The sequence below is a fragment of the Lytechinus pictus genome, chromosome 2, assembly GCF_037042905.1.
Source record: "Lytechinus pictus isolate F3 Inbred chromosome 2, Lp3.0, whole genome shotgun sequence".
Lineage (NCBI taxonomy): Eukaryota > Metazoa > Echinodermata > Echinoidea > Temnopleuroida > Toxopneustidae > Lytechinus > Lytechinus pictus.
In genome coordinates, this window is record NC_087246.1 from 20,892,027 (window position 1) to 20,919,976 (window position 27,950).

A 27,950-nucleotide genomic window follows, 5' to 3' on the forward strand; every position below is an offset into this window, starting at 1 on the left:
TGCCACACATCTCAGAAGCTTTTGGAGAGCTGTCTGAAGATTTATAAGAGATGGGTAAAAAAATTGCATATTTAAATACATGTATCTCAATTCAAATGTCGCCCATTTTGTTTTTGTTTACCTAGATTTTGTTTTAATTTATTTATATTTTTATTTATCTATTTTAGGGGTATTAATCAACTACTTAAGGGTGCGATGGGAAGAAAATCCCAATTTTCATATACAGCTTTCAGACATGTGGTAACAATTTCTATAAGAAAAATTATATCAGGGAAGTGACGAGCAGCAAAATCTTATGTAACAGCCAATTCAGATTTGATTGCACCCTGTACTGGCAGATCCCCTTCCTCCGAAGTGCGGAGAAAAACCCAGTTGGTTGGAATCAGAATCAATTCAGAATTAGTCATGAAAAAATGATAATCAAAATTCCCATTTCTTTGTATACGATTGTAATGTTAGAACACTTTTAGATTACACCGGTATCTATGCCAACCTTTGCGATTGAAATTCACTGTTATGTCCTTGTAAAAGAATCCATGGGTTGAATGTAAACCATCATTTCTGTGTTCTTAATTGTTTTGGTAATGAATTGTCATAACATTTCAAACTGATAAAAAAATCTTCCAAGTTTGCTTACGGATTAGCATGCGGTTACCGGTACCATTGGTATTAATACTGCTTATTTTAAGCAAGCATGATGGTTTAATCCTCTTTTTATTTGATAAAACGTTAACTAAAGTATTTAGTATAAATATGTTCAACAAACTCATACAAAAGCTCCAAAGCATCATTCTTGTGAGAACTATAGGACGATAGGATCTCCAAGATGAAGACTTTAATTCTTCTAGCGCTGGTTGCTGTGGCTTCTGCAGTATGTTATGACGGGTGAGTGTTGGTAAACATTATACAGGTACAAATGTATAAAACATATACATGTATATCATACGGACGTTTCTGCCAAAGACCTTTTTCAAAGTACTTAAAGTAAGCTCACAGTTTTCCCTCAACATATTTAAAAAAATCTGTTCATATTTATCTCAATTTTCTTCAGATACCAGGCACTTCGAGTTGAGCCAGCGAATGAACTTCAGCTGGACTTTCTCAATACATTGAAAAATGAACTGGAGGGAAAGGTAGGCAAGCACTCCCACCAATCAACATGTCTCTTTGGTAATGGGAATAAGTACCAGAAAACTGTTGTTCAAAAATAACAAGTGCTTTACAATGGTTGGTTCATATATCATATACACGCAAACTAGGTGTCCAATGATTGAGAAGTTTGACACTGTGAAATGCTAAAATACACTCTAAGAAAAAATATGTATAATTTTTAAACTCTGATAAGTATGTATGGTGCCGACTAATGATACACCAGAAGCACCATAAAGAAACAAAAGCACCTTTAAACTTGCAACTTTGCATTTTTTTAATCAATGGTACATTTGAACACCTTCACTAGTGTATATTTTGACTTCTTCTCTGAATCTATTTTCTTAGGTTCCAGAGGGGTGCGAGTTTGATTAAAAAGACAACGAAGACGTGATCATCGGGCGGGGTTCTTTCTGCAAATTTTCCTCCGTGTTAATGTTTCTAAAGTGCAAACCATGCCTAATAAATCTAAAATCATAGAGTTGATTAAATTGAAATGTAATGCACCTGGAAATTCCCTCAAATCTGTTGCAGTTTTTATATTTTCATGCAAAATAACTTAAAAGTTTCACACAAAGTCATATAGTTGAGCTTATCTTAATTGTAGGCGCCGTCTACATCACCCTTCCCGCTCATGATGACGGTCCGCTGCGTTCACACCTCATGTTCATTGTTGATTTTTGTACAAAGAAATAAATTATTTTTGCATTTGTTTTTGTATTTTCCTGGATGAAAGCTGTATATATATATGAAAATGTGTTTATTTCTGTAATACTATGTTATCATGTATCTTGAGTTGTTATCTCCAAAATAATTTAAATCAATCAATCAAACAAACAAACAAACAAACCAATACACAATAGATATAACTATTTCATTTATTTATACACACTCACTCAAACACACACAAGCCCCCAACACACCCTTAGCGGGCCTTAGGCATTTACACACCTATAGACCGGTAATCTTAAGTCTGGTGCGACTTAATTGTATACTCTTAAAAATGTTGGGTAGCATACTGTCCACTTAACAATTGGTTAAAACTTTATCCAATTCTGGGTAATTTTAAACCAATAATGTGTGCTTTGGGTTAAGATACACAGTATTGGTTGAAAACTACCCAGAGTTGAATAATTTGGTTTAACTAATGTTTGTGTGGAGTCTGTGGACAGTATGCTGCCCAACATTTTAAGATTGCATACCCTAACTATTGGTAACTACTGGTAATGTAAACCTCCACATCTAGATGAACAAATTTTCATCACATTTGTCACTCAAAGCAACAGTCTTGGAGTGGTAAATATAATAGTGGTGTAAAATATAAACCCTTTTTTGGCACTTTAGATCAAGTTCGGAACACTGGCCCTAACGCTTACTTGAAATGGCTATATATGAGATCATTGGACGCAGTCTTCTGTCATTTCCACTTATCCATTCATTCATCTTGATATATATTTATGATATTGCAATTTTAATGAATGAAAAAAAAATATGTAGCGGTAATGAATTGATTTATTCTGTATTCCCATAGATATCATTCTGGTCTCAACCCCGAACTACCAAGCGACCGACTGACATCCTTGTCCAACCTCGCTTCCAGGATGACATCAAGGAATTGTTGGATGCTAAACAGATCAAATATTCTGTCATGATCGATGATGTCCAGTCCGTCATCGACTCCCAGGCTCGCTCCGAAGACGATGTAAAGATTGGCGCCGATTTCGACTACAGTATGTACCACACATACGAAGAGGTAACGTCCTAAGTCTACTTCAAGAAAACCATGATGATTATAAATCGACGAGCGTATAGGCCTTTACCTAAAACAAACTTTGAAAGGAAGACATACTTAGCATGATTAATTTGTTAGATAATGTCAATATTAGATCTTATTTACAATCACATGGTAATCCGATATTAGTGACATTTTCTTCATTTGAAAATCTTACATTAACATGTAAACTATTAGATGCTAAGGATGCTAATATTCATTTACTTTCCATCTGCAGAGCAGAATGTATAAGTCAATACCTTTCTAGAACACATTTTGATAACAATCATGCTATTTCAGCATTTTGGTATCCAGATTCTTATTGTAAATCGTGTAATGATGGATATCTATAAATTGTGCCATGTCACTGGGAAAATATAATGAACGGTCATCAACACGTCAGATCTTAAGCATTTAATTACTGATTTATTTCCATGTAAGAATCCTAACACATAGAATGTCAGGTCCACGTAGTAAATTCGTCATCACTATATGTATAGGCCTCGGTATCATATTCCACATTCATGTAAAACATTTTCTTACATTTATCGATTACTCGATTTCAATTTTGTGTTTTTTTTTCTTTACAATTTTCATTACTAGATCCAAGCTTGGGTATTTGAGATCACTGCTGCTCACAGCGCAATTGCTCAACAATTCCAGATCGCTACTTCGACTGAAGGTCGCGCCATCAATGCCGTAAAGGTTGGAATTTACAATGTATATCTTTCTAGTAATATGATAGTTATCAAGATGATATGTAAAGACTGATGACTAAAACAATACAAAGGAGTTATCATTTTCTTTAACCTAACCGATATATATGAGTCAATAATCATCGGTATCCTCTTCTGCCCACCTTTCCATCTAGGTTCTAGGCCCATCTCCCTCCCCTTTCCTTTTCCCCTCTTTCAGCTTCACTCCTTCCCACCCTCTACACACCTATTTATTGTTCGTAGATCCTGTTCTGTCGATTTGTTATAATGCCGACTCTCCTTTTTTGTATTTTACTTTTTTTAAATATACGCAAATTAGTTACGTGTTGTATATTTATTGATGTTGTAGATGCGTGTCACCTGCAAAATGGCACCTGTTGAGTGGCTTATACCGATTCAAAATAACATTTTAACATTAACATAAAATACAATAATATTTTTTTTTCCTTTCTAATATACACAATTTTCACTTTTATAGATCAGTACTGGAGGTATTGGTACCAAGAAGGCAGTCTACTGGCAGGGAGGTATCCATGCTCGTGAGTGGGTGTCACCTGCGACCGTCATGTTCATCACTAAATCTGTAAGCACTCTTTGTACCTTCCCACATGGTGTAATTGTGCACCTTTAGCATGTTTAGTGGTGTACAATAGCTGTCTTCACACTCAAGTGATGCAAAATTACTAAATTAATGCAACTCAATCGTAATTGGGTTCCAAGTACACCACCTGCTGGTTGAATTCGAGCCTTTAATCCCTAAATATATGAAAATGAATACGCTCAAATGATTGTAGCTTTTCATATTCAGTCTTCTCAAATAAGACAAAATATAGTTGATGAGCTCGTATGATATTGATATATGAATTACTGGATGTTGCGTTTTACTTTGATGCTTGTACATACATGTAGTTTATATGCTTCGGAATACCAAAAATGTCATAAATTTTGTTATAGTGACCAATCATGTTTAGTGTTAGATTGTGTACTTCTTCAAACAACTGTTCAGTACCCAGTCATACCAATAGATACCTACTGATCGTATCTTGTTCTTGAAAATTATATAAAATAAAATGAAGGTGTATAGAATTTTAAAAATCCGTTCAGTTCGAAAAAAAAAAACATCGGGGGGGGGGGGGTATACTGGTGAATGATATGCTTCCATTTAGTTATACGCTTTTTGTAACGCGATATTGTATGAAATATTCACCAACGCAGCTTCTAGAAAACTATGGTGTGGACAGCGATGTCACTGAGATCCTTGATGCTTTCGACTTCTACATCGTACCCTCACTCAATGTCGACGGCTACTCTTATACCTGGACTCGTGTAAGAATAAATTATGAAAATAACAAAAGACTAAGAGATGTATTAGATGAAAGTGTGGTAGCTTCTTAACATAGCCCCTCTAACTCAATTTCTTCACTGAAAAAAGGCCATCATAATCATGTATACATCTTTAATCTCCGTAGCAGGTATGATATCGTAGAAGAGATAGCTTATGTCTTCAAAGATTCTTAGCGTTCTGTTGTTTCATTTTCGTGAATAAATTTACCCTCATCAAGATTCCTCTATGAACTAGACTAGGTCAGATGTAAATATAAAATAAGATGTAAATATAAAATACGGCAAAAAGTTACAGATCCACGAATTCAATATTTTTAAAGTAGATCTGTGAATATTTTTAAAGTAGATCTGTATAGTAGATCTGTGAATAAAACGGCATCTCTTCCACTCTACCTGTGGATCGTCTCGATCACACGTTTCCCCCACTGCCACCTGTTCTATTGGAGGTGATGATAAGTAATTGTCTAGTTCTAGAACAATATAATGTACATTTATGGAATTTAACAGTGTTAAAACATGTTTTCATGACGTTCTAGGACCGTATGTGGAGAAAGACACGATCAGTTAACAGTGGTAGTGCATGTCGAGGAGTAGACCCTAACAGGAACTATGAGTATGAATGGGGAGGTACGTACTATGTTTTATGAAAAGGTGCCCATATTTTGTAAGTATAGATATAACAATAGCCTTCAATAGTCCAAATAATCTACAATGAATATAACTCTGAAGTAGTACATAATTATTAGACAGCGTCCAGGCGCGTAGCCAGGGGGGGGGCGGTGGGGGCGGTCGCCCCCCCCAAAACGTCCCCAAAAAGAAAAAAAAAGAAGGGAAAAAAGAGAGGAAAAAAAGAAAAGGGAAGGGAGGAAAGGGAAGAAAGGTAGCTTTGTCGGGTTTTTTTCTTTTTATTCTTTATTTTTTTTTCTCAAAGTAGAAACTCCTTCACTCTTACTCTAAATTCATATATGAATTTTGCTTCCGCGCTGCGCGCGGTTAAATGACAATATTGATGTTTCTCCATTGTTTCCCCCACCCTTTCTCTAACCCTGCTTTTCCACCTCAGCTATATGTGTTTCTTGCCAGTTAAAGGTCAAATGCATGTATAGAATAGGGCATGGAATTAGAGTAAGGTTAGGCCGAAGTATATGAAGTTATCTTTTTTTTTAATTGATCGCGCAAATTCTGGTCGGGTCGGCTCCGGGCGGGTAAAATCTTTATATACATTTCTGCCGTCACCTCCATAAAGTCAACTTCTCCTGCTTTTCAGGTCATTACTAAACAACCATAATTTGGGGCAAACATGTTCCTAATTTAAAAAGAGGAATGTATAAAATTCGTGTCGTATTAAATAAAAAAGTACAATTTTTTTTCAAATTCTATTAATCTTCATGTTATTTCCCTGCACATTCATCTCCTGTCCTGTTTTTTGCCCTCAGTGTGAAATTTTGAATGACACTTAGGTTTCTTTATAATTCAAATGAAGCGCTTCAGGATAAGTCAAATAAATTAGGCATCCTTTTTTAAATAAATTTAATAATTCACAGAAGTTTCAACTTTTTGCGCACTATTTTCCTTGTAATGAAGTTCAATAATCTTAGGAAATCAATTGAATTAGAGCCGATGGGGTATTAGATATATCTGCATTTGATGAAACGTCCGCCCTTTGAAATTTCAGAGTTTTATTGCTCTGCGCGGAGAGGAATATCTTCCTCCCTGCATATACACTTCTTTTCCTCTGTTTTGCGAGTTAAAGATATGCACTGTCGCTAAATTGTTTGTAATAAAATCTGATATTTCCAAGGGAAGTATTCAATATATCTTTGAGAATACCCTTTTCTCGGGACCCTTTTCATGGCAAAAAAATTGATAAAACGCTTTAGCTTCCGCGCTTCGCGCGGGGTTATTATGATTTTAATTTCCTCCATTGTATTCCTTTTTGTGCGTTAACAATCACTTTTGAAAACAAGGTTTAAAATCACAATATAGTCAACTGAATTGGAGCTGATGTAGGTACTAGAGACAAGAGAGACGGCTCCTTTTCATTTTAATTTATGAAACACCAAAAGCTTCGCGCTTCGCAAGGGAGGGGGAAACTCCCCCTCCCTGCACCCACCCCCTAGGGAGCGCGCTTCGCGCGCTCTGTAAGTGTTGGCACGCTTCGCGTGCAATTACCGCCCCCTCCGAAATGAAATCCTGGCTACGCGGTTGACAGCGTCTGTAATTGTTTTGTTTGTGCTTGCTTTGATATACACTTTTGTTCTGACGACAGATGGGAGGAAAATAAAAACTAGAGAGAGTAATAGAGATAGAGACAGGGGCTCTGAAATCTTAATACCTGATAAAAAGTTGCCTACACAAATGATGTACCATGATCCGTTGTAAACCAAGCGCAATTCGCTTCCCAGTATCACATAACATGGTCCTGCTTGTAATACCTTCTCGATTTCAGGCGAGGGTGCCAGCACCAGTGCCTGCTCAGACACCTACCGTGGCCCTAACGCCTTCTCTGAGCCAGAGGTTGCTGGTACAACTTCTTTCCTTCTCAACGCCAACCAGGAGTTCGTTTGCTTCATCGACTTCCACAGTTACTCTCAGCTCTGGCTCGCTCCGTGGTCGTTCACCGCCAGGGCTATCCTGCCTCTGGACAAGGACGATCATGTAAGGAAATAAAATGAAAGTCATAGGCCTTTTTTTTTCTGAAGTCCCATGTTTACTGCCTGTTGTGGTACTTTCACAACAAACAAAACACTGAAGTGTTCATCAAACTCGGACAAGGAATAAGAAAGTTATGACTTTTTAAATTTTTCGTTATTTCAGTGATAAAAAAAATCTATGCATGTTCTCATCACGAATATGCATTGAGCAAGCAGATGATGGCATATTACCACTTACTCTTTTGTACTTTATTATATGAAATTGAATTCATTTATTTTTTGTTCCCTCAAAATGAAAAAAAAAGAAGGATTGACAACGGATAATCGTAGTTGCAATTTGTTTTGTTATAAGGGAGACATATATATGATATAATTATGATTTCATGTAATAGTGTTAATTCATATTCAAATAGCTTCATGTAAAACCTTGGGCTACTTTTTTATTATTATTTTATGATGGCAAAATCAGGCACAAAGAACAATAAAATTGTTAAAAGGATTGAAAAAAATGAACATAAGAACAAGGAAAGTCGGAACATGATTTGTCCATGACGGCTTGCATATGATTGTTTTCAAAAACTTGCTAAACTTTAAAATTCAATAACCTGGCAATTGATTGATGAAACTTTCAGCAATTCACTTTATTTATTTAGATTTACTTGTTGTTTTGCCATTTTGAAGTTTAACATGGTTATGAAGGTCTTTCATGTGATGATGGCATTTTAAGTTGGTTACTTATTAAGTTGATGTTGGTGTTGGTAGCGATGGTTCATAAAAATTTATGATGGTTCATGGTGGTGGTTTTTGGATAATGAGGGTGACGAAAACGACCACAGAGTGCATCTAACATGCTAGGGGATCTGGTCGTGGTCATGATAAAATTCTGGTGGTGATGATGAAGAAAACACGTATGTATATATTATATATATATATATATATATATAATATGTGTGTGTGTGTATACAGGTCATAAAGGCATGATGGCTGAGAATGATTAGAACATGCAACAAGAATAAACGGTCAACATACAAATTTTATAAAATTCCTTAAATCAAACATAATCTGCTTCGTTAGAAAGTAGACTGGTTTATCATTGACATGGATAAAGATATAACTCGGCTTATTAGTTTGACCTAAAAATTAAGTACAATTTGCAATAAACAAATGGAAACATTGATCATGATTGAGTTGATGGCAATCATCAAAATTCAAAATACTCACATTAATCATCATCATTAAATTAGTTTATCATTCTTTTTTAGGACGAGGCTGCTGCCAAAGCTGTAAACGCTCTTGCAAGTGTACATGGTACCGATTACATATATGGCCCTTCTGCAAGGACCCTTTGTAAGTATTAAAATTGACAGGTCCCTGGGAACGATTTTTTAATAGGGGATTTTTAAGTAAAAAAAATGACAAGCACATAGACAAAAGGTTTCCACTCCGAAATCAAAATGAAAGTTATATTTGTCAACAAAAATGGACAAGCAAAAAAAAAAGTTTTCACAAAAAATGAAGGTAACTTTGGTTAATTTTCTACTTTTTGACAATTTCAAGGGAATGCTGCCTATGGTGTATAACACACGCAGCACCCCCAGACAAACTAATCTTAGGGAATGCTTCAGCACCACCAGGAGCTCCGCTTCCCAGGGCCATGAAAATAGGCTGCCACATTAGGGCCCCGTATTACAAAGAGTTACGATTGATCCAATCAATACAGACAATTTGCCAAATGTCGTTTGTCTATAAAGGCAAGAACACCAAATTTTCAAGAAAACGATACATGTATGAATATACATCCTACCAAGAAAACATTTTTTAACAAACATGCATTTAAGATGTTGATATTGCTGGCTTTCCATATTTGTGGTTGATCGGATCAATCGCAAATCTTTGTATGACGGCGCCCTGAACATTGAATCAGCATGATACCGACTCTCGTAGGTTATGGAAAGCCATTTTCTTTTTATCCCATTTCTTGATATATCAAGAATTGCCCATTGCTAACAACGCAAACTGTTCTTCTTAAGAAATCAATACTTGATATTTTGAGTTATGAAAGTACAATTATTGATATTACGAGTGAAATGCTTGGTATAAAGATATTTGCTTGAAGGAGAAAACGTTTGGCCAGTAAGTTGGCATACGCTGACTTGACCATCCAGGTGAGTTTTTCATGCAAATGATGTTCGAAAGTTGCGAATAACGTTTCGCACGACTGGTGCTGGCATTTTCTTGTGCTAAAGATGCATGTATAAATTATATTGAAGCTGAATTAGCATCTAAGATCATGTTCCAGCCGTGTGTTAAGACGTGTGTAACTTCGCGAATAGCTCAATGAAACACCTACACTGCGGCAAAAACTCCCGTGTTGATTTAACACCAGCCCGGAATCTATATATGTCCACACCAGAGAAGTAATTAAAAACACAAGTTTGGAATCAAACCGATGCTGTCTTAATACTAATTGGAATTGTATTAACACCTATCTGGTGTTAGACCAAAACGAAACTGGTGTTGTTTAACACTTCTCTGGTGTGGACATATATAGATTCCGGGCTGGTGTTAAATTAACACCAAGGTTTTTGCAGTGTACCAGCTGAGACCTAAATATTATTTTGATATCATTGTTACCATTCTGATCATTATAATATTTGATTGCAGTGTCGCAATTTGATCCCATTCGTAATTTTATCTATTCCAAAAAACGCAACATGATTTTTTTTATAAAGAGACATTACCTAAGCCTATTAACTAGCATTATGATATAAGTAGTAGTAGTAGTAGTAGTAGTAGTAGTAGTAGTATAGGAGAAGTCGAAGTGGTAATGATAGTGTGGTAGTAAACTAGTAATGGTGGTGGTTGGAGTAGAATTGTAGGTAGTATATTTGGAGCAGTTATTACATTGGATTATATCAATATTATATGGTAATGTTTAAATGTGATTATGGAATAGTGTATGCATGTTTAGCCTACACATTTGCATATCACACACACAACACACACTCAAATATAGGTTGGCTAACAAGAAAGCAACCGAGAGGGGTAAAAACAATTACAGAGTTTCATTGTGAAATGAATGAAACCGACAGTCAACTGATAGGAGGTCAGAAGTATTACGCTGAACCCCTCTTTCCTTATTTGAAATGTGCACAGACGCCGCATCTGGATGCAGCGAAGATTGGGGCTACGTCACTCTGGGAGCAAAGTATTCTTACGTTGTGGAGCTGAGAGATACTGGACGGTACGGTTTCCTTCTTCCAGCCAACCAGATCATACCAACTGGCGAAGAGACGTATGAAGCTGTAAAGGCTCTATGCAAACACATGGTGGAGGAATACAAGTAGATCATTCACTTGCCAATTGCCTAAACGAACTCGAAACCATGATTTGCAGACTTCCAAGATATCATGTTTAAGGAAGACTAATCTAAAAGAAGGAGAAATATGCATCATCTAAACGTTCTTTGCAAAGCTTTGGGAGAACTATCTCTTAATGATTCGACTCCTGTTGCTTTGTCTACATAATCATACCTCAGTCATGAAACCGTTTCATTTACAAATATATGCATTGGTTCAATATGGATTTGGAACAATCAACATGTCGACTACGAAACAAAGTATTGTGTTAAATACACGTTAAATACATGATACAATTATACGTATAATTAGTCATTACAGTGTCTGTGTCTTTTGTTATCATGTTGCTTATATTACATACATGTACGGGCGTGGCTGCTGCTGCTTCCAACGCTCAGAGTATTCAAGTAATTCATCCTGGTCATGCTGGTGGCTACCATGCATCAACTCGACTCGTTCGGGCAAAATTCTAGCAGAAGCAAAACATGTCCTGGAGGGGATTCGAACCCTCGACCCTCTGATTGAAAAACGACAAACAGATCAACAACCAGAATATGACGCGCACAAACTTTATTGTAACATCTGTTCAGGGTTAATTTGGTAGTTAAAAGACATTGCACTGCCTTTGAAATTCGACAAGGCCATGTACGAGGAAAAACAACTAATATTTAACTCCTGCAATCCTAAAATACAAATCAAAGATAACATGCATGAAACTTTCAACTCCCTGTATACGTTCATGAAATAAAAGGGTTAACCAAATGATGGAAATGTAATCTTCTCATCCATGAGAAAAGAAGAACCTGCAGTTGATTTTTATTTGGCTAAGACAAATATGAAAGAGAATAATATCATCTTTATCGATAGCGAGTTGATACCGAGTCAAAATAAGGGGTAAGACCCATATTGAATAGCTGGGTCTTACCAATAATGAAATATGACATGGAGATATTGATTTCGTCTTGTCTGCAAACGGCAAAATCATTTCGAGGGGGAGGGTGGGGGGTTGTTGTAAGTAACCTGAGCCTAATAAGTTTCTTTTATAGGTAATAATATCGATGGGTACTTCATGACAACTCCATACGAATAGTTGATTCATTAGTATCGTTTGGTGTGATGTCGTGTCGAATCAATTGACGACTGATTATAATTATCCTCATCTTAATATCATAATATATCACTTAAAATGTACTGATATATTACCTCTTGTCTATATTATCCAGATGCCTAGTGGCACATATAGGGCGTCTATCGAACGTCTCCACTCTGACCGTCGGCTGCCACACCTCTGGCTTCCGCCCATGACCTCCATCAAAACAGGGTCCTTTCTTTTTTCTACACAAAATGTAGTGATATAATTAAGAACAAGCACAATACATGCAGGAGATGGTATAATAACAGAGATGCCAACCCTACAGGATGGTTGTCAGTGACATTTACCACATTTGTCAGTAACAAATGAGGTGTTCTCATTAACACATATTATGGCGACGCAGCAAATTTTCGCGTGAAAATAGGCAAAAATACACACAAACGCTAAAAACCAACAAAAAACATAACACGCTCAAACATAACTTTATTCCAAGTTGAACACCTCTTGCCTGTATTGTGTGATTCAATATAAAAACAATAATGACTTTAAAAACTGAAAATTTAAAAAAGTTCATTGACCTTATCCTTGGACTTTAATCAGGTGACCTGAAACTTGTCCGAAATTATTAGTGTTAGGCCTATACTTGATCCCTCCCATTTCCAAATTGTAAGAAACAGATATCTGCAAAGTTATGATTATTTTGAAGACATAACAGTGGTTTTTAAGGTTAATACCCCCAACAAAATTAGTCCCTAAATTAAGGAAGCTTTCCTATGCACAACGACTTAAACAGTTAAAAATCCCAACTCTGGCGTATCGAAGAGTTAGGGGTGACATGATTGAAACATATAAACACTTTATTAATTATGATCTATGTACAAAACTTAATTTAGAAGAAAAATATAGCGAACTCAACATATCAGAGGTCACAGTAAAAAATTGTTCATACCAAGGACAAAGACCCAGAAATATAGGAATTCTTTTTATGTTAGAATACGTAAGACATGGAATAGCCTAAATAATGAAGTTGTCACTGCCCCAAGTGTGCACAGTTTTGAAGCTGCCCTGGATAGATGCTGGAAAAATGAGCCAATAAAATATGACTACGAAAGCCCTGTTCCCGGAAGTGATCAAGCCAGCCATCTTGAGGAGGAAAAATCTAGAACTGAATACAGAGGCATAACATGCCTACATTCAGAAATTTCCCTAGGTATCCCTACTAGGTATATTAACAAAGTTCATTGACCCTTAATGATATTTGACCTTGATCATGTGACCTAAAACTTGCGCAAGATGATCAGTAATACTGTGATTATAATTATCCAAGTTTCATGACTAGACCTAGTAAGATTTGTGAAAATTGTTCAGATAACAGATCTCGATTCAATCAGGTACATGTAGACCTACTGCCTTCATAGAAATCACGCTCCACATTAGAGTGCTCCATCTCTGTACATTGATCACAAATTAAATCAGATTAGAGATAACATGACAATTCATACTTGAAGACGAATATTACGCAAAACCTTTCAAAAATGCTCGATTTTCTTGTAAATGTGAAACTGCATTGAGATGTATGGTAGAAACCTTTGTTCATGTTTTCCCAATCCGTTACTCTGAATCATTGTACACATTTTTTTTTTTCATTTCTGTTTTTATTATAACAAATTTTGTACACATTCTTATCTGTTTTAATGTGCACGGTGCACAGGCTGAAGATTTTTTTTTACCACCAGAAACTACAACGAAATCGACTCATGACATTGTACTCAAAACTGGAAATAATATATTTTTTGTCGATGGTCTGGAGTTACTTTGTCGGTGTCTTTAACACGAGTTACCTTTGCAGGTGAACCTATAACACTCCTAACATTTTGCCTTTCCTCCCCTTTAAAATGTTTATAAGAGGGTGGAATAATAATTAAAGTTCGTATAATACAAAGACCAACTTCTCAATATTTTACATAAATTATCTGCATGTCTTCCAGCAGTACAAAATAATAATAGCCAATTTTTATATAGCGCTTTTCCCAGATCGGCTAAAAGCGCTTTACAGCATATTATTACCCCGGTCATTGGATTCGTTTCAATCCCGTACGAAAAGTGCAAAATTTCCACTCCATTGGGAGCATTCCTTGCATTCATCGCAGCCTCATTATGGCGCTGGCAAATTCAAACATACAATATATTTCGCATCCTACCATTCAGCACCTGGGTCGATCGAGAGTGGCAAAGTGTGGATTAACATGATTAACGCCTTGACAAATGACGCTAGACCGTGGTGGGATTCGGACACACGACACTCTGTTTACAAGGCGAGAGTCAGAACCACTACACCAAGGCTCTTCCACAAATTAAAGTCTTTATTGGTCATTGGATATCCGACATGCCATCAAGGGTATAGGCAATATCCACTTGTCAATAGAAAGACTGTAATAGACGTTATACAACTCGACTTAGGTCTTCAGACGTCAACTTGATTAGAAACATAATTCAAACAAATATTGCGCACGAGACTTCAACATGGGATATCGCGCAACGGAACACTGTTCACAATTATAAATTGAAATTTGTTAGGTTAATTGTATAGGAGAAGCTCCCCCGTGTTAGGGTCTCCAACAAACAATAAAAAGGGAGAGAAAATCGTCTTAAACTTCATCTGTCTGTTCGTCACCATCGACGTCAAGACTACAATCATCACGATGAAACTGCTAATTATTTCTTTACTTGTCGCTCTAGCCGTAGCTGAGAAGGTTCGATATGACGGGTAGGTCTTCTTTCATTATCATCCAAATACACTTGGAAAACTTTCGAATAATTTCATAGCTCTACGCCTTACTTATTCTTGAACCATCGATGGGCAATAGTGTATTTAAGTCTAATTTAAACAGTATTCATTCATTTAATTGGCAACGTTCGAAAGGATTGGTTAAAATCACCAATGCGTAGATGATTATTTTCGACCGACAAAAGTGACCAAAATCAACCAATATTTATTGGTTAGTATTTAACGGAATTTTTGTAGATATTGACCATTTTTATTCGTCTGTCACATATTCACCAATAGACGATTAATTTGACTTTTACTATTCCTTTTGTATATATTGATAGCCATTCTTTTTACTTGTCAATTTATCTGGATCAAAGTGATCTTCGTTTTGTAGTGAAAGCCTTTTTTTCTTCTCTTTTCTTTTTGCTTGTCAAATTTCTCTGTCCCAAAATGACCTTCATTTTTTGCTTGTCAAATTCACATCAGCGCCCCTTATAGAAAAAATAATCGTGCACAGGGCCATGGTGTAGTGTTGTGTAAAACGCCGTTTTCAGTACATTCCTAAAACTAGTTTACTGGAAACTAGTTTAACGTGTAGTGAGAACGGTCGAAGCGATCTTGGAAGCGATCTTCCAAACCGGTTCAGAAAACCACCTCGCGATGTAGCATCACTAGCATGTAGAACTTTGTACAGCCTTTTTACTTCAGGACCAATATTCAGAACGTTGATTTGATTTATTAATTAATAAATCAAGTCATGTGGTCTTGTAGTTAGAAAATTGGACTCGTAATCGTTAGGTTGAGAGTTAGAGTCACCGCTCTGTTATTGTCTCCACTTTGATAAAAAGTATATACTCTATAGTATAAGGTCAGCCACTACGCCTGATTAACCGAGAGGTATTTAAAGATGTTTACCAGTTCGCCGTTTACCAGTAAAACGAAAAAAATGTTCTGCAGAGTTTCGACGGTAGTTAACATAACAGAAACCAAAATCGTTACCATGGTCTAAAAATTTGGTTTAACCTAGCTTCTTGTCGAGGCCGTGGCGACTGCTTCCCGAGCGAAGCGAGGGATATCCTAATTCGCAAAGCGGATTATGGCTCGCTGCGCTCGCCAGGCCCAATTATCCCTCGCTTCGCTCGGGAAGCAGCCTCGACAAGAGGCTAGGTTTAACCGTGTTTGTATAACATTTTTAGCTTTCAATTATTCTATTTAAGACTCAGACTATGGTTTATGCCAGAGTTCGGAATACGGGACCAGTCCAGGGGTCAGTTTAAGATTGCGATATAAAATGAATCGATGAAAACGAATGGAAATGAATAAAATCCCCATGAATAAAGTATATGAATATGATATTACGTTCAGCGGAATGTTAAAAAAAAGTAAAACGAAATTGTGACCCTGTATGCGCGGTTCAGAGTGGGATCTATCTGTCTGAAAAGTTTGAGGGGAAAAGAGAAGCATAAGCAAGAAAAAAACCAAAATAAATAATTGAAAAACTATAAGGTTCCCATTTCATACAGATTTGTTATAATTGCAAATGCACAATTTCCGTAATAAATTTACGATTTGCCAATCATATTGAAGGATTTCAGTAGCGTTTCATTATTGTAAATTTGTTATTATTACAAGTTTTTTTTAATAAGACCCAAGGATTGCGATAGTTCTTGAAAAATGTTTGTCTACTCTCTACAGACGCAAATTATTTTTGATCACGTTGAAAAACCCGATTTTCACTTTTTCTGTGTGTGGAAACGCCAAAATTTTCAAAAAGAGGGTTTGAATGGGATGCGACTGATGACGTCAAGCTGATCCCTCTGATGATGGGATCTCCGTGTATACCATTAATTTAAGCACTCTTATCGGAAGCCAGTATTATTCTTGCACGCAATCAGATTTAGGTAAACGTAGAAAGTCAGGAAAATTACATATTGTAATTGATATTAATCTTCAAAATATTTAACATTATTTGATTTGTTTTCAGAATTCGAGGAATGTTTTTATTCTTACTTATGCACTCCTACTCTCGTCTAGTTATTCAACTCTTGTGACTCAGCTGATCTGCTTGACCTTCGATTTTTTAGTAAAAAAACTGGACACGATTAATATGCCAGAGTACACCAGTCATATTCAGAGGCAGGTAGTGGAATCGCTATTCACGACAGCTCTTGAAATAATAATAATAATTGGAATTTACATGTAGGCCCTATATAGCGCTTTATCAATCTACGACTGTTCAAAGCGCTTCACAATTATTATAACCCGGTCACTGGTCATATTCAGAGGCAGGTAGTGGAATCGCTATTCACGACAGCTCTTGAAATAATAATAATAATTGGAATTTACATGTAGGCCCTATATAGCGCTTTATCAATCTACGACTGTTCAAAGCGCTTCACAATTATTATAACCCGGTCACTGGATTCATAGCATTTCAAGCAGCCTGTAGGTGCACACTTGCTAAATCAACCACAATGACGGTTGTTTCCTACCGGTACCCAATTAGCACCTGGGTGAGAGTGGCAAAGTGTGAATTGACGCCTTGCCAAGGACGCTAGGTCATGGTGGGATTCGAACACACAACCCTCTGATTACAAGGCGAGAGTCAGAACCGCTACACCACGGCGCCATCACAGGTGACCCACGTACTTACATGTGAAGTCTACTTTACTTACTTACTTTTACTTTTATCCAACGATGCTTGTAGGACTATGCCTGTTCATCGGTCCAAGGGAATAAACTGTATGATCCACACTATCAGTTTCAATTAGTTCCATGTGACAAGTAATAGCATGTGGCAAGTAGTTGCATATGTGGCAAGTAGTTACATGTGGCAAGATATAAAATCCATTATTCAAAGTCGTACAAAAAAGCAATATCCTTCCAGTGATTATCAAGCCGATTCTCAAAGGAATTTACAGAAGGTGCTGAAACCACATTTTCTGGTAGACTGTTCCAAGAACTAATAACTCGATTTGAAAAGAACTTCCTTACATCAAGCTTTGCATACTGCTTCTCAAGTTTCTGGGAATGGCCTCTAGTCCTTCCTTCCTTACTTCGTACAAGCAGATATATGCTAGTGTCATAGATACCATGCATAAACTATATTGTAAACATCTATCATATCTCCTCTAGCTTCTACGTCTATGTAGAAGAGATGGTAGCGTTGCAGTCGCTCAGAATAGGACAAGTTCCTCAGTCGAGGGATTAGCTTGGTAGCTCTTCGCTGCACGTACACTAGCCGTTTCTGATCACCTATACTAAAAGGTGACCAAATTGAATGGCCATATTCTATTAACGGTCTTATTATTAACCATGTTAACGGTCTAACTAGTTGTACGACTGATTGCCTAGTCGTGAGGTCGCAATAGTCGATGTGAGGCAACGCGATCACTCGGACGATTTAATGAAACAGGTGCGAGTGTTCATGCGTGTGATGTGAGGTATAACACTTCCTCAGTTGATTGATAGTATTCAGTTTTCCATCGTTAAAGCCCCTTTCACAATTGACGTACGACCTGTTTACGACCGCCTGCAACAATTTTTTCCTGTTGTTGCACGATCGATCTTTTGGTGTCTTGCGAGCATTCGCAGTCGTTGTAGACGATCGCACGAACTCGAGGTGGTCGTGACTGGTCGCATCTGAACTTTGAAGATGTTCAAAATCCAAACGCGATCAAATACGATCGATTCACTCGCATCAGATCGTACCATCGGTCTGGAGATCATCGTGTGAGTGTTGTTCAACGTTGTACGACTTGATGTGAGAGGTGATGGCACAACTAAGTAGTCGCATTTACTCGACTGGAGGTCGTACAACACTTGCACATGTGCTGGAGACCTACAGAGACCAGTCTTGCGACTGGGTGCGATAATATAAGACTGTTGCAAGACCGATCGAAATTACGGCTTACAACATTCCACTACCGTTGCATTCTCATGTATGCGACCGTTCAGCCCCTTTCACAATTGACGTCCGACCAGTTTACGACCGCCTGCAACATTTTTTTTCTTGTTGTTGCACGATCGATCTCTTGGTGTCTTGCGAGCACTTGCAGTCGTTGTAGACGGTCACACGAACTCGAGGTGGTCGTGACTGGTCACATCTGAACTTTCAACATGTTCAAAATCCGAACGCGATCAAATACGATCGATTCACTCGCATCAGGCCGTACCCGGGGTCGTACCATCGGTCGGGCGATCATCGTGCGAGTCTTGTTCAACGTTGATATCAAGAATTTCCATTCATTAAGCCCCTTTCACAATTGACGTACGACCACTTGCGACCTTTTGGTCGTGCGACAGGCTGCAACAGGCATCAATCGCCAGTCATCTCATAATATCGCACAGAGGCTTTCACAGTTGCAACAGCTGTCGTACAACAAAAACAACCAGTAAAACCCGTTGCACGAGTAAGTCGCTTATGATCCTATTGTGCTCGTGCGATCACATGCGAGTGTTGCACGAGGGATTGCGAGGGGAACGGTCGCACACAACGGTAGTGCAATGTTGTAAGCCGTTGCGATCGGTCTTGCAACAGTCTTATGGCCCATCATATTATCGCACCCAGTCGCAAGACAGGTCTCTGTACATGTAGGTCGCTAGCACATGTGCAAGTGTTGTACGACCTCCAGTCGAGTAAATGCGATTACTTAGTTGTGCCACCTGTCGCACCAAGTCGTGCAACGTTGAACAACACTCCCACGATGATCGCCCGACCGATGGTACGACCCCGGATACGAGCTGATGCGAGTGAATCGGTCGTATTTGATCGCGTTCGGATTTTGAACATGTTCAAAGTTCAGATGTGACCAGTCACGACCACCTTGAGTTCGTGCGACCGTCTACAACGACTGCGAGTGCTCGCAAGTCACCAAGAGATCGATCGTGCAACAGCAGGAAAAAACTGTTGCAGGCGGTCGTAAACTGGTCGGATGTCAATTGTGAAAGGGGCTGTACGGTCGCATACATGCGAATGCAACGGTAGTGGAATGTTGTAAGCCGTAATTTCGATCGGTCTTGCAACAGTCTTATATTATCGCAACCAGTCGCAAGACTGGTCTCTGTAGGTATCTAGTGCATGTGCAAGTGTTGTACGACCTCCAGTCGACTAAATGCGACTATACGTAGTTGTGTCACCTCTCGCACCAAGTCGTACAACGTTGAACAACACTCACACGATGAACGCCCGACCGATGGTACGACCTGATGCGAGTAAATCAATCGTATTTGATCGCGTTTGGATTTTGAACATGTTCAAATTCAGATGCGACCAGTCACGACCACCTCCGACCACCTCAAATTCGTGCGTTCGTCTACAACCACTGCGAGTGCTCGCAAGACACCAAGAGATCGATCGTGCAACAACAAGAAAAAACTGTTGCAGGCGGTCGTAAACAGGTCGTACGTCAATTGTGAAAGGGGCTTAACCACATAAAATCGTTTTTTTTTCGTGCGATCGCCGACCGCAAGCGCTCGTATGGCAAGCCGTTTTAACATTTATTCACATTTTCTGATATCAAGAATTAGATTTCTTGATATCAAGAATTCATTTCTTGATATAAAGTATTCATTTCTTGATATCAATAATTAGATTTCTTGATATCAAGAATTCAAGAATTCATTTCTTGATATAAAGTATTCATTTCTTGATATCAAGAATTAGATTTCTTGATATCAAGAAATCATTTCTTGATATCAAGAATTTCCATTCATTAACCACATAAAATCGTTTTTATTTTCGTGCGATCGCCTACCGCAAGCGCTCGTATGGCAAGCCGTTTTAACATTTATTCACATTTTCTGATATCAAGAATTAGATTTCTTGATATCAAGAATTCATTTCTTGATATCAAGAATTCATTTCTTGATATCAAGAATTAGATATCTTGTTATCAAGAATTCATTTCTTGATATCAAGAATTTCCATTCATTAACCACATAAAATCGTTTTTTTCGTACGATCGCCGACCGCAAGCGCTCGTATGGCAAGCCGTTTTAACATTTATTCACATTTTCTGATATCAAGAATTAGATTTCTTGATATCAAGAATTCATTTCTTGATATAAAGTATTCATTTCTTGATATCAAGAATTAGATTTCTTGGTATCAAGAATACATTTCTTGATATCAAAAATTCCATTTATTAACCACATAAAATCGTTTTTTTTTTCGTGCGATCGCCTACCGCGAGCGCTCGTATGGCAAGCCGTTTTAACATTTAATCACATTTTTTTATATCAAGAATTCACTTCTTGATATAAAGTATTCATTTCTTGATATCAAGAATTAGATTTCTTGATATCAAGAATTAGATTTCTTGATATCAAGAATTCATTTCTTGATATCAAAAATTCCATTTATTAACCACATAAAATCGTTTTTTTCGTGCGATCGCCTACCGCAAGCGCTCGTATGGCAAGCCGTTTTAACATTTATTCACATTTTTTATTTCAAGAATTAGATTTCTTGATATCAAGAATTCATTTCTTGATATCAAGAATTCATTTCTTGATATCAAGAATTAGATTTCTTGTTATCAAGAATTCATTTCTTGATATCAAGAATTTCCATTCATTAACCACATAAAATCGTGTTTTTTTTCGTGCGATCGCCTACCGCAAGCGCTCGTATGGCAAGCCGTTTTAACATTTATTCACTTTTTCTGATATCAAGAATTCATTTCTTGATTTAAAATATTCATTTTTTGATATCAAGAATTAGATTTCTTGATATCAAGAATACATTTCTTGATATCAAAAATTCCATTTATTAACCACATAAAATCGTTTTTTTCGTGCGATCGCCTACCGCAAGCGCTCGTATGGCAAGCCGTTTTAACATTTATTCACATTTTCTGATATTAAGAATTAGATTTCTCGATATCAAGAATTCATTTCTTGATATCAAGAATTCAATTCATGATATCAAGTATTCATTTCTTGATATCAAGAATTCATTTCTTCAAATTCAAATTCATTTATTTCACTTCCATCAAACAAAAACAAATTGTATCCCATATATAAACATAAATATTTGTATCCGTTGCAACAATTTGGGCAACACATTGTAGGTTTTGAATATGTATACTATTTTTCAATAGAAATTAAATTAAGATGGAAATGGAGGGACCCACTAAAAAGCAATGCTTGTACAATGTGGGCCCCTCAAAAAATAGATAACACAACAAATAACATAATAACAAAGTACAAATACAGATATATGTAATCAAATGAGAAAAAAAAATGAGAGAGAAATAATACTCACAAAATAAATACGAAGTTATCAGAAAATATAGTTTGATATAGGACAAAACAACCCGTCCTAAAATATATCCACCCTTCCCCACCCCACCCCCCCCCCCCAAAAAAAAAAAAGAGATGAAAAAAGGGGAGAATGCACTGAGAAGATGGATGGGTGCTGCTGAACGTAGGTAGAACATATGCCATCGTGGACTCAAGCAAACTGGATTCAATGATGTGTATAAAAGGAGAAAAAATATATAAAATAACCTGGAAAGAATATAATGCACGAAAAATGTGATTGATGCCGTAAAACAAATAACCGGTAGGAAGGCGGATAAGCGGACAGGAAAGAAAGAGAAAATAGAGGAGAGGATAGACACAATAATGTATGAGGTTCAATAACGAGCACATCTGAGAAGGACTTGTGTCAGATTTTTTTTTTCAATAAAAAAGGATAATGATTATTTTATGTTTTAATTATAGTCTTTATAGTAATAATGATGACTTGACAGAGATGACGAATTAGACTTAATTTGGGAGTATATAAGATTTTAATAGAGATAATTTGAATTTAGTCTTAAAAGAGTTGAAAGATTTTGCAGTTGATATATCGTTATGAAGTGAGGTCCATAACTTCGGTCCATCATATATAAATGTGTTCTGAGCCAGCAAAGTTCTTAAAAGTGATAAATGGAATTCACCCAATCGCCTTGTTGGATAGTTATGAATGGATTGATTTTTTTGAAACATTGAATTAAATACATTTGGGAGGTTGTTGTTGTTATAGTTATACATAAACTGACCGAGATTAAACAAATATAAGTCTTCAATTTTCAATAGTTTATGTTAAAAAAATAATGGGTTGGTATGAGACAAATATGCTGTGTGACTTATGATACGAAGAGACTTCTTTTGTAATAGGAGTAATTTTTCTACGAGTGTTTGTTGTGTACTACCCCACGCTAAAATTCCATAATTTGAATAAGGCAATATAAGGGATGAATATAATGTAAGCAGGGACGATAATGGTAAACAAAATTTAAGCTTGTTAATTATACCAACGTTGCGTGAAATAGTTTTACACATGTTATCTATGTGGAATTTCCATGAGAGCTTATTATCAACTGTTATTCCAAGAAACTTAATATGGGATACATTTTCCAAGGGAGTTCCATCCAAAATAATATCAACAGGAAGTGTATTTATAGAGTTGCTAAACAACATATATTTTGTTTTTTGAAGATTTATTGACAATTAATTTGCTCTTATCCATTGGGTGACATTTTCTAGTTCAGAGTTGATTATATTAGCAAGGTGAAGAGGATTTTTATGTGAAAAAAATAAGTTAGAGTCGTCCGCAAAGAGAATGAAAGAAAGAACATCTGATGATCTACAAAAATCATTAATATAAACTATAAACAAAATCGGGCCTAAAAGACTACCATGTGGAACTCCACAATTATTTTTTTTCATTTGAGAATTGCACCCGTTTAAAAAGACATGTTGCTTCATATTCAAGAGGTAGCTCCTGATCCACTCCAAGGCTTATTGATATCAAGAATTAATTTCTGATTTCGATCATTAATTTTTTGCAAGAAATCATTCTGATTTTTAACGGAAATGCAATGCACGAATTCCCTTTCTGGTACCGAGCATTAATGTATTGCAAGAATTCATTGCTATTTCGAACGCAAAAATATCGCACGAATTCTTCTCTGACACTGAGTATTCATGTATTGCAAGAATTCAATTTGATTTCAAACGCAAATATATTGCACGAATTTCCGAAATCACAATGAATTCTTGCAATACATTAACGCTTGGTGCTAGAGAGGGAATTCGTGCAATACATTTGTGTTCGAAACTCAGAACGATTTCTTGCAATACATTTCCGCTCGAAATCAGAAATGAATTCTTGATATCAAGAAATGAATTCTTGAAATTCTTGATATCAAGACATGAGTTTTTGATATAAAAATAAATGTTTAGTGATATCAAGAATTCAATTTTTTATATAAAGAATTCATTTCTTAATATCAAGAAATCGTTTTTTTATATCAAGAATTCATTTCTTGATATTAAGAATTCTAATTTGTGAAGCACATTAAACCATTTCTTGTTTTTAAGAATTGAATTCTTGATATCAAGAAATGGTTTCATGTGGTTAACAAATTAGAAAATGTCAGAAATGTGAATAAATGTTAAAACGGCTTGCCATACGCTCGCAAGAAACCAAGCGATCGATCGTGCAACATCAGGCAAAGAAAACCTAACGAATCAATGTGAAAGTGGATTTTAACAATTTCTCACAACGAGAGTGATCGGTTTAAAGCTTCTCTCATTCCCTCTCAGTCTATGGATTTGATTGGGCATGTCATTGAAGAAGAGATGGACTTTCCGAGCGTATCTTGTGTTGACATGTTTGATGTTCATATACATCCATGGTAATCGGCTAATGTACATTTTATTTGAAAGTTTGAACAATTATATGACTTGGTATTCTTTTCATTTTATTCTCCCATGCAGATATCAAACTCTCCGTATCGAGCCTAAAGGCGTTATCCAGAATGATTACATCCATCACTTAGCCGAGACTTTGAACGAAAAGGTGATTCTTATGATAAGAGTATTGTTAAGGGGCTGCCACACCTAACCGTTTTAGCAAGCGTATGTCGACGTAGGCCTAGTACGCTATGGAAAGCCCTTTTCTTTATCCCATTTTCTTGACATTAAGAACTTTCTTTTCATAGATAAAGGCACCATCTTAAAGGATCTTGAAGAAATGTGCTTAGTGACATTAAAGTAGGCCTACAAATACTTATGCAACAATGTAATACCACTACCAGTTTCAAAAGGGCTTTAGCTAATATAAGGGTATGAATCACAAAGGGGGATCTCGCCTTTAACAGTTTTTTTTTAAATCCTTTATATGATTATCTACCCAATATGTGTGTATGCGTTATAACATAGGGGTGTGACTTAATGATGACTGGTGTTGGGAAGGATGTGTGGGGCGTATATGTAAGGGAGAGCGTGTGAGTGCGCAGCGTCGTTATACAGAGATTATCACGGTAATTCAAATCAATCAATTATGTATCTGAGTAATATCTTACCCTAAAATGATGTTATTTTCTGTAGTATGCGTTCATACTGCAAGTATTTTGTATATTTTTAACTTAGAATTTGATTATGATTCGTAATTACTTGTATAAACCTACCCATATGTATTATCACCTGGTAAGAATTATATGTGTTACTCTTGTATTAAGATTGGGTGCCTTTTACTTTGTATATTTTGTTCATGGCACGGCCCCAATGCAAATCAGACTCCGTATCTGTTTGGGTATTTTACCGTGTGAAAACAAAATTGATCTATCGATCTATCTATCTATAAGTCATAGATAGTTTAAGACATAATTTTTTTTACAGACTTGACTATGATAAAAATAGGTACATTTATCATCTTAATGAATCTCGAATAAGATATTTTAGTTATAAGCCGTATTGGCCCAATGTTGCAATGTAAATAAAGGCAATGTTCTCGATAAAAGTTTAACAGAGGGTAACATGTTAGATTATAATATTCATGATGATGGTAATCTATTTTTTAAGGGTAAGGGAGTAGTATTTTTACGGCAAATTACTTAAATTCGTTGTGTTAAGGGTAGTGGCTAGGGGTATCAGCGTTCGGTGTTTGTTTTGCTATGATTGATGTAGGTCCTCCGTCCACCGGCTGAACTCACAATGATTTTTTTTCAGTGTCGGATAAACAATATTCTATATATCATGCAGATAGATCAAAGGAAATTTTGTCACTTTATTGATCAAAGAAGTTCTTTATTTTTGAATTTCGTCTTTTGAATGTCATTTTCCTAATTTTCCTAATGAGACTGTATATCCGATTTCACGTCAATTTCAGAAAAATAGCGTTATTTGTTTTCTTGAAAATATCGGAATGATGACCCAAAAGATCTTTATTCTTTGATATTTAGTACGACTTCTGGACTCACAACCGAAATGGTTTCACTGATGTCATGATGGCACCCAATCTTGTGGGAGGTTTCAAGTATCTCCTGGAGTCACGTGACATTGACTACCATGTCATGGTGGAGGACGTCCAAACGCTCATCGATAACCAGGATGGTATCCTACCTTCAACTGGTTTTTACGAGACCTATCACACATACGAAGAGGTAGGCCGATGTCACATTATGGCAACTTATCCACTTTCTTGGTGGATTGAACAGAAAGGATGCAGTAAACGATATTATTTCTACGGCTTATTTTCTCACATTTCCCACATTGCGGGCGCAGTACCAGACCTGTTATATCTCTATGGCTTTATTAACAACGCACTCGCGATTTGGACTATGGCATTGAGTTAATTGAAGTTAACATAATACTTTTGTTTTTCTTGAGAAGAAATATGTTCCAGATTACTGAATAAATGCTTCAATTTGTATGATTGATTTTGAAAGAGAAGAGCGCGCCTCTTCCATGTATTCGCCGACTTTTATCTAACATGCCTACTGCGTGATTTATTTGATGGCGATGAATATTTTGTCCTACTGCGTATCAATAAAAAGTTTACACTTTGAAAAAGTCCTGGGAATTGAAATATATACAACATGGGGATAGTTCTTTCACGTATACTATTGAGTTTGGGTCTCATCTATCAAATGAAAGTAACAATGTTGACAGAATGTTACACTTGTGTGAGCACTATCCATTTTTGTAAAGCTCGCAGAAATTTTCAGTGTGTCAAGGAAAAAAGTGAGAACAAACTGAACGTTTGATATATTTCTCATACATTTCTTTTGCGTTGTTAGCAAATTAAAATAAAACAGATACATTTTGTAGCAATTTTGCCACCCAAATTAACATTTTAACTCTATAGGTAAGCACAACCTTTGCCCTTTTTGTGTCACACTGTTAAAGAAACCCCGATTTTACAGAAAAAACCAGTAGATTTTGCAGAAAGCAATAACAGAATCATTCTGTAAATTCATAAAACAGGTATTTTCTGCAATTTAACAGAACAGGTCTGTTTAAAAAGGGGAAAATTGTGTTTTATTAAAGGAAATTTGTAGGTTCCATACACCAAATATCAATTTCCTGTAAGATTACGCAATCTGGTAAGATTACAGGTGTTCTCGAGACTCTGCTGCAGGAACTTCTTTTATTTTAAGGATAAATTTTCTAACAGTGCAACTGGATTTGAGGACATAACTGAATGTAAACAAAAGTTTATTTCAGACATCTCCATGGTTCTTTCACTAAGTTTTTGTAATTTAGTACTCGTTTCTCCACTTTTCCCAAGCTTGATGATTTACGAAACGAAAATCAAGCCTAAGCCATTTCATGTGAATCACAGCTCCGTATAAAGCAGATAGCATCACGATGGCCTAGATGTGTGGGGAGGGGAGGGGCGCAATGGCGCTCTATGAAGTGTTTGGGCAAGAAAAAAAATAATTAGTACAGATAAAAGGTGTCTTCAAATAAATTTTCCCAGCTCAATGCCGTGTGTTTTTCATGATTAATTTCTACTTTTATCCGTGTAACCATTTCCAAGTTCTGCGCAAATCATTTTCACGAACTTTTTAAAGGTAAGTGGTGCTCACTCAAGCGGAAAGATTTTTCGACAGTTATATTGTCATTTTGCTTAATAGAGATCTGTACCAATGTTTAAATGTGGAAAATGCTTCAGGATATTACAAATATACAATTCTACAGGATTATTTCTTATTCTTTTGATACGCACTGTATTTCACAGACAAGGAGGTCCTGTCACATTTTAAATCATTTCAATTCTGCCAGGAAAATAGCGGTTTTTCATACCTCCATCGATA

General features: G+C 36.5%; 2 protein-coding genes across 2 annotated transcripts in view; both read left to right on the forward strand.

The window, feature by feature from the left end:
* Positions 1-772: 772 nt before the first annotated feature.
* Positions 773-11,301, forward strand: LOC129254584 (carboxypeptidase B-like). Its single transcript, XM_054893080.2, has 10 exons — positions 773-885; positions 1,052-1,133; positions 2,681-2,902; positions 3,524-3,625; positions 4,115-4,219; positions 4,852-4,962; positions 5,517-5,607; positions 7,430-7,638; positions 8,897-8,981; positions 10,791-11,301. The coding sequence occupies exons 1-10, from the start codon at positions 827-829 to the stop codon at positions 10,979-10,981; spliced, it is 1,257 nt and encodes a 418-aa protein (XP_054749055.2). The 5' UTR covers positions 773-826; the 3' UTR covers positions 10,982-11,301.
* A 3,446-nt stretch (positions 11,302-14,747) lies between these two features.
* The window catches only part of LOC129283288 (carboxypeptidase B-like), a 33,025-nt gene continuing 19,822 nt past the window's right edge, over positions 14,748-27,950 (forward strand). The window contains exons 1-3 of the mRNA XM_064095792.1: positions 14,748-14,853; positions 24,628-24,709; positions 26,094-26,294. Coding sequence (XP_063951862.1) covers positions 14,789-14,853; positions 24,628-24,709; positions 26,094-26,294 — 348 coding nt within the window. The 5' untranslated portion in view covers positions 14,748-14,788. The remainder of the gene's footprint in view (positions 14,854-24,627; positions 24,710-26,093; positions 26,295-27,950) is intronic.

Excerpts from the sequence above, each read along its gene's own strand:
- LOC129254584 (XM_054893080.2), top strand. The coding sequence starts at position 827 with ATGAAGACTTTAATTCTTCTAGCGCTGGTTGCTGTGGCTTCTGCAGTA. Across the intron at positions 1,134-2,680 it reads AAAATGAACTGGAGGGAAAG|ATATCATTCTGGTCTCAACC; the intron begins GTAGGCAAGCAC and ends GTATTCCCATAG. Across the intron at positions 4,963-5,516 it reads ACTCTTATACCTGGACTCGT|GACCGTATGTGGAGAAAGAC; the intron begins GTAAGAATAAAT and ends ATGACGTTCTAG.